General features: G+C 49.3%; 1 protein-coding gene across 1 annotated transcript; it reads left to right on the forward strand.

Annotated features, from left to right (window-relative positions):
- Window positions 1-1,256: 1,256 nt before the first annotated feature.
- On the forward strand, window positions 1,257-4,964 carry BT62DRAFT_957902 (uncharacterized protein). The gene is made up of 9 exons (XM_043188433.1): window positions 1,257-1,693; window positions 1,749-2,235; window positions 2,285-2,553; window positions 2,604-2,897; window positions 2,950-3,030; window positions 3,090-3,294; window positions 3,346-3,626; window positions 3,678-4,626; window positions 4,679-4,964. The coding sequence occupies exons 1-9, from the start codon at window positions 1,332-1,334 to the stop codon at window positions 4,877-4,879; spliced, it is 3,129 nt and encodes a 1,042-aa protein (XP_043033119.1). The 5' UTR covers window positions 1,257-1,331; the 3' UTR covers window positions 4,880-4,964.
- Window positions 4,965-6,637: the final 1,673 nt, after the last annotated feature.

Below are 6,637 nucleotides of genomic sequence, written 5' to 3' on the forward strand. Positions count from 1 at the left end.
ACAACAATGATTTCACTCTCGAATCAGGTGAAAGCCGCTCACACCATCAGCATGCAGGCCAAGTCGCTGTCGTCACTAGCCCACATCCCCCAGAGGCACCTCCCCAAGTAAAGGTATGTGCTACATATTTCGCGTAAATGCTGTCATTTTGATTTTCATGTTCAACGGCAGCATACAAGTTTGCGACCTCCACCAGCCCCAACGTATCCTGCTCCTCTGCCTCCTCTGTCGCCTCCACGAAACACACAACGTCTTCACAAACCGTCATCGGACAACATGCTTGGTTTGCGCATGGAACCGCCACCGTCTCGCGACGGTGCAGCATACCCCACACCCATGGCCTCAGCCAGCTATCTCCCCATGCGCCCGCCTTCCCCCCTCTTCATCCCCCACTCCTCCATCGAAGACCTCCGAAACGTTTCCACCTCGCATTTCCGCCTTCCCTCCGACCCTTCCACACATTCAGCTCTCCCTTCCACCGTGAACTTGGCCTACAGCGATGACGACCTCCCCCTCGTCTCTTCGCCGCCGTATCATCCGTCCCCTCTCCGAGACGAAAGGATCCTGACGCCCCCTCCTCCCAATACCCCTCCCCCCCCACTGACGCCGCCTCAACGCTTGTCGACACCCATGTCGATTCGCCCCCTCCCGCTCCCGCAGACGCATCAGCGGACGTCGAGCGAGAGCGTCATCCCCACCCGTACAGACCCTCTTATGTTGTTCTCTGGTCCAGTACGGGCAGCGGGATATATGTCTTCGACAGACTCCTTGGGCCGCTCATCTCTAACTTCCCCAGACTTGCACAAGTGATCAAGGTAGTGGCCTCTTCTCGAGGCGGGACGGATCTACATGGACAATATCTTTCGTACTGCTCTTGCTACTGCACAAAAGCTATCGATGTACATGTATTATCTTGTAAGTTATATAGCTGATGTTATATTGAACCCATGTGTGGGTTTTTTTCATCGGTGATACCCATTCGACATCTATCTGGGCAACAAAGTTTGATGGTTGGATTTTCTTTCATTCTCACCAAAAGTATTGTGGGCCCTTGGAGTACCGACGCCTCTTGGGGTAAAGAGGCATACTGAAAAAAAAGTATGCAAGGAGCGATATACCACTGCAAAAGCTTACAGTGAAAAGATATCCTTAAGCCTAGGTTTCAACAAGAGATTGAAAAAAAAGACCAGAAAAGAGATCCGATCACGTGTCTGAGACGGCATCGCGACGCAGTGGTTGGACTCGCGCCATTGCCACTGAACGGCACAACGACTGTCGTCTTCCTCTCTCAACGACGCAGAATCGCGAAGGGTTATACAACTGATGCTGCTATGTCTTCTTTGAATTTTATTGTCTCGCGAGCTACTGAATGGCCCACTGAGATACAGCATTTGGCGTGCTTACTTGACTCTCCAATCCCATCACGACTTGCCAACGGCCCATACCCACCTGTCTCTTCTAGGGCATCTCCGTTACTCGAGGAGCTTGAAAGTATCCTAGAATGTTCTCCAGAACATCTCACAGACTCCTCCTCGGAAGTACTAGATATTTTGGATCTACTGCTTTCGACTGTTGCCGCGCTCAGAGTTCTCGCCGGCGGTTCGAAGGATGATACTAGACAGTCAACGATACCATTCTGGTCCCTTCTTATACGTTCGCTTTCATTTATGTGCTATGATAAATCATATATAATGTGCGTGCATTTGAATGGAATCAATTGATCTATTTCCTAACGAAATTGTTCGCAGGCAAGATGTTGCATTCGTTCGACCACGATTATCACATTCTTCGAATACGATGGAGGATGGACATGCTTCATTGCTGATATCTCATATCGTTGAAGATATTTGGCGGCCAAGGCCGGTCGTAGAGGATGACGCTTCGGGGCACCTGTCTATCATGAGAGCGGAACGCTCAAACGAATCATCCTCTGATAGTGACACCAGCTATGAACGCACAGAGGCTTCAACGGATCCGACGTCTGCCCAGTCATATTATGTTCCTCTTGATGGCCACATCCTTGCCTACTGGCGACATCCGAACTCTGTTGTTCTCCCGTACCTTTGTGTCACGGATGAAGAAGACATTTTCAGCCTAATGAGCGGTGTTGTTTATCAGCGTTCTACTTGGGGAATTTGCAAGCCTGTTATTGGAATTATCCTGTCAAAAACAGGGTTCGTGGGCCGGGTGGTCTTCGGTTGGCTTGACAATGTATGCGCGGACCCTGATGTTCTGGTGCGTCAGCTTCTTCTGACCCATTACCTCCACTGCCTGATTTGAATAGCCCACAGTTCGTTTTGCGTACGCAGATGGGACGCGTACAGACCCCTCATTAGGAGTGTACGACCTTACTGACGCCGTCAGTGCTCTCAAATTTGCACAATTTATCATCGGCCTTCGGGCGCATGTCGAGGGAATCGTTGCCCAATGCCAAGCTCCGACATTCAAACGACTTTCATGGAGATCAGATACCATCGATGATGACGATTCCGGTTCCGAAGAAGAACAATGGGAACAAAGGATTGTTTGTTGGCGAAATACGGTGGAAAGATGGTGAGAGTCACTTCATTTGGCCTTAACGCTGTCCCTCATCTGTTTAACAGTGACACCGACCACACAGCACCTTCCGATACTCCGTCGACTAACTGCTGCTGTTCATCCAACATAGCTGACTCTGAAAAGCGGACTACGCGGTCCTCTTCGAAGGCTAGGTCTGCACGTCATCCGAGGCGCTCAATGTCTGCAGACAGCAAACGAGAACGTCCTCCAGCAGAGCCTACACCATTTGTGCCCGATATCGATCTCAGATATCCTCGCGAGCCTTCCCTCGGAGCTACGGGTTCGAAGACTCCATCGGATAGAGCATCTGCTCAGCTTGATGAACGTGGAGGACAAGAGTGAATCTAGACTGCTCATGCTTCAGTCGATTTCCTTCTAACTCTTTTTCAGAACAAAGACGGATGGTGGTTCTTCTAATAATGAAAACACTGGTAAGCGTTCGAAGAGCGCAGATGCCTTGTCGTGTTCAGCGTACGCCTTTTATTTTTGACCACTTTAAACTACCCGTTCTGATATCCCGTTCCCACCAGGTTAGGTGCGAAGTCCTTGGCTGGCATATCCCCTGCCGCGAAGCTTTCTTTCTCAAGCTATGCACACGACCGCAAAATTATCAGTTTGAGCAACATACCATTGGACACAAATGCTCATGGAATAGTCGATGCTGCTGACGAGATTAACGAGATGCTTGAATTCTATGAGGAAATGACCAAGTATATGAAACCTCCTATCGAGCAGGCAAGCATGTCTGATCACTACAATCTGTCCCTTCACGCTTATTGTTTCTAGAATGAATCACCTGTCGTTGACAAACGGATCGAAGAAGTTCGCGACCACTTTCTCGTTCAAATTGATGCATGCTCCGGTGGTAAAAACACTTCCCAACTTCCACGGCACTTCTGGGAGGTCATTTCGGGTTGCTTTTCGTCTCTTCTTTGGGCATCCGTCGGCGGGTACTCCAAGGAGCTCGCTGATAAATCACCTAACGAAGCTGAAGCTCGTCATGAATGGGATATTCTTCTGAACCTCGGCTTCGTGAATGTCCATGAGCTCGCTTCTGGAAGAGTGGTGTGAGTTATGTTTGTCGGCGTACCTGTGTTGTATACTTATCCTAGTCATAGTCTCGAAAGAGCATTGTCGCTCTCGCGGAATGTCGCGGCAGATGTGATGAACACCTCCCCGACTTCTGCTGCTGCAGAATTTCAGGGTGTCGCTCGGCAATCACGCAATATCAGTTATCAACACGTTTTACAACTGGAAGATCCCAAGTTCATGTCTTCCTCCAATTCGAAGCTCGTTCGGCAGGCAGAAGATTTTCATTTGGTCGCAGCCACGCAATCACGTGCTGTTTCCGCGCTTTTTGATAATGCAGAGGCAGCCAGGAAAGCCATACTGAAGCGTGCCGGAGATGAGCCAGAGCTTGGGATCGTTGACGCCATCCTGACGTTGCCGTTGGAGCGCCTGCAGCTTATCGAGGAGCCTCTCATTTGTATCACAGAGACCCGCGAGACTGTCAATGCTGCAAAGACTCTCAGCGAAGATAACATATCTGAGCCAGATGAAAATGCAGTGTCGGAGATGCCGAAGGTTAGAAGATCCAGGCCTGTTCATGGCTCCAGGCGAACGAAGTCTGCAACGACGCAAAGTGAGCTGCTCTCAATTGCAGAAGAGCAGGAAGGGCATATTCAGGTGCCTGACGAGGAAGTAGGGAGGCGGACCGACGACAAGCAAGGATCAAACGGTACCCGGGCGACTAGAAAAGAAAACTTGCTACGGCCATTTTCGGTGACGTGCTCAGTGACGAAATTAGCACCCAAGATGACATTCCCACCTGGGGTGGTGATGGATGTCAAGGAGCTGCTCACTAAACTTCTCTTGGCCGTTTTAGTTGCCGAATACAAGAAGCCTACGCAGACTTACGCGAAGGCCGTCGTGCAAGCAAAAATGTACGCGGAAGCGTCTGTCAGGTATCTCGCAAGTCTGGGAGTGACCAAACAAGCTGTTTTCGCATTGGCGACAGATGGCGTTGAAGGAGCTGTACTTATGGCTTGGTGCTCGAGCGACTCCGAAGTAAGTTCTTTTATTTTGCTACAGTGCTGATGTTTAATTTATCTCATCTTAGACCGTCTACATCGTTGAGCGCAATGTTCAAACATTCAACATTTCCTCACCCATCGAGGTTTACCATTTTGTCACGGTCCTTCTGCGTCTACGAGAGTATGGGGATACGACGCTGAAGGATGCAGTCTTGAAAGCATTAGAAGCGGAAGAATTCCAACAAAAGAGCTGGAGTAAAACGGCACAGTTTAATAGGATGGAATGAGATTGCATTGGCTTACGAAAAACTTTCTTTGCTTTGATTGGATGTATCCACATGCTTTCTACGTGCTATCGCTAATTTATATGCTATATACTGTGCAATTATGATATAAAACTTCCGTACTCTGCTAAGTATTCGCCAAGTCTTTCCCCTGAACGCCCGGCTTTCACAGAAGTGCACTTCTTTTTAGCTCAAAAGGATGGCGACGAGGCTTTATCCTCGACTCACGCTCAGCCTCTCCAAGTTGAGGGTTGTTAGTCCACATCGAGCCATACAACATGAACGCGCTGCAGCTGAACTGGATTGTACAGTAGTCCTTGCTATGGGTACATGGTTAGTACTAGTACAGTATGTACTTCGCCGGTAGACCGGGCGGCGGCGGTGGGAGCACCATCAATGTTTCCGACTTTCTATCGTATTTTACAATTCTGATACGATGAACGCGCTGGTGCAGACATGAAATGAAGACGATGTGAATCAGTGCACGATATCGTAGGCTACATCCCCTACATCCAGGCGGAATTTCCGTCAAGACCTTATGCCGGGCATTGCATGATCATCGGTGAATTACCGTGTACAGTGATGCCGCATACATGAAAATGCATTCTGAATGTGTTCAAAGGCAGAACGAAACAAAACTGACGTGATAAGTGACGTCCAATTCTTCTCTTGTCTCGGCTCAATGGCCCCCATCGCATGGGTTATATAATGTGTTCGAGTCTTTTTCTTTTTTTTGGATTCTGCATTTAATTAACCGTCACAAGTAAGCAATCTGCTAAGACACGGTGGAGGTACCGGTCCTCAGGTCCTCTCCTTCCCTCTTGTTCCAGTCTGAGAGGGTGGCGAAAGTCACTTCTCTCACGAAAGGCTCGCGCAGTCACTGACAGGCTTATAGGCTTGGTTGATTGCGAAAAACCCCTAGCTACAATACGTGTACTGGCATATATATATATATGGTGGGAATAACAAATACGGGCTAAACCGGGGAGACGGGGGAAAGAGGGAAAACGTCAGGTAAAAGTATCGGGCCGTGGAACGACTCGTAACATACGCCCTCCTGGCCAACGAAGTTGGACAATACGGTAGCGTGGTATGTATCCCTTTTTTTTTTCAACGAAATATAAGGTAAGTAAAGAAAATTGTTGATGGAATAAAGTAAACGTCACGAGACTAATTTTCTCCGTTCTGCATAGCAGCATCTCTTTCCTCGCCATTCACCTCGACGTCAACGTCACCCTCTGCGTCGTCTTCTCCATCGCCGATGTTAGATGCGCCTTGGATAAACTCCAATGGACGGTCAGAGCCCGAGTCCGAGTCCGAGAGGAAATCCAGCAAATCGTCACGGTCCTCCCAGAGGATTCCCGCCCGTTTGTCTTTTCGTCTCTGGATGGCCCTCTCCTTGGCCCTTTCCTGTCTGAGGAAGAGGGTATGACCGAGGTACCGATTATCGTTATACTCGCGTTCTGGGATGATGACATATCCGGGGATTTGGATGGTTCTGGGGTTGAAGAGGATAGGCATGTCAACCTTGAGATTGCGAGCGGTGGGGGTGGGAACGTCAAGGTGAGTGAGATGGTATTCGCCTGAGGAGTTGTCCCACTCAGCAAACTTGTCCTCAGCATCGCCTGCATTGTATGAAGCCGCGATGATGGAGTACCCAATGGGCTCATGACGAATCTGGCGACAAGCTCGAATGCCTCCAGCTTTGTGGGTGTGTCGAAGGCGATTGTTATGCTCAATGCACCGGAGCATCAGGATAGC

Source organism: Guyanagaster necrorhizus, assembly GCF_019112545.1.
Source record: "Guyanagaster necrorhizus MCA 3950 unplaced genomic scaffold BT62scaffold_67, whole genome shotgun sequence".
Taxonomy (NCBI): Eukaryota; Fungi; Basidiomycota; class Agaricomycetes; order Agaricales; family Physalacriaceae; genus Guyanagaster; species Guyanagaster necrorhizus.

Bases quoted from the DNA above. Each gene is read 5' to 3' on its own strand.
- BT62DRAFT_957902 (XM_043188433.1), top strand. From the start codon at position 1,332: ATGTCTTCTTTGAATTTTATTGTCTCGCGAGCTACTGAATGGCCCACT. The intron at 2,236-2,284 runs GTGCGTCAGCTT...TGATTTGAATAG, and splicing joins GCGCGGACCCTGATGTTCTG to CCCACAGTTCGTTTTGCGTA. The intron at 3,031-3,089 runs GTACGCCTTTTA...CGTTCCCACCAG, and splicing joins GATGCCTTGTCGTGTTCAGC to GTTAGGTGCGAAGTCCTTGG.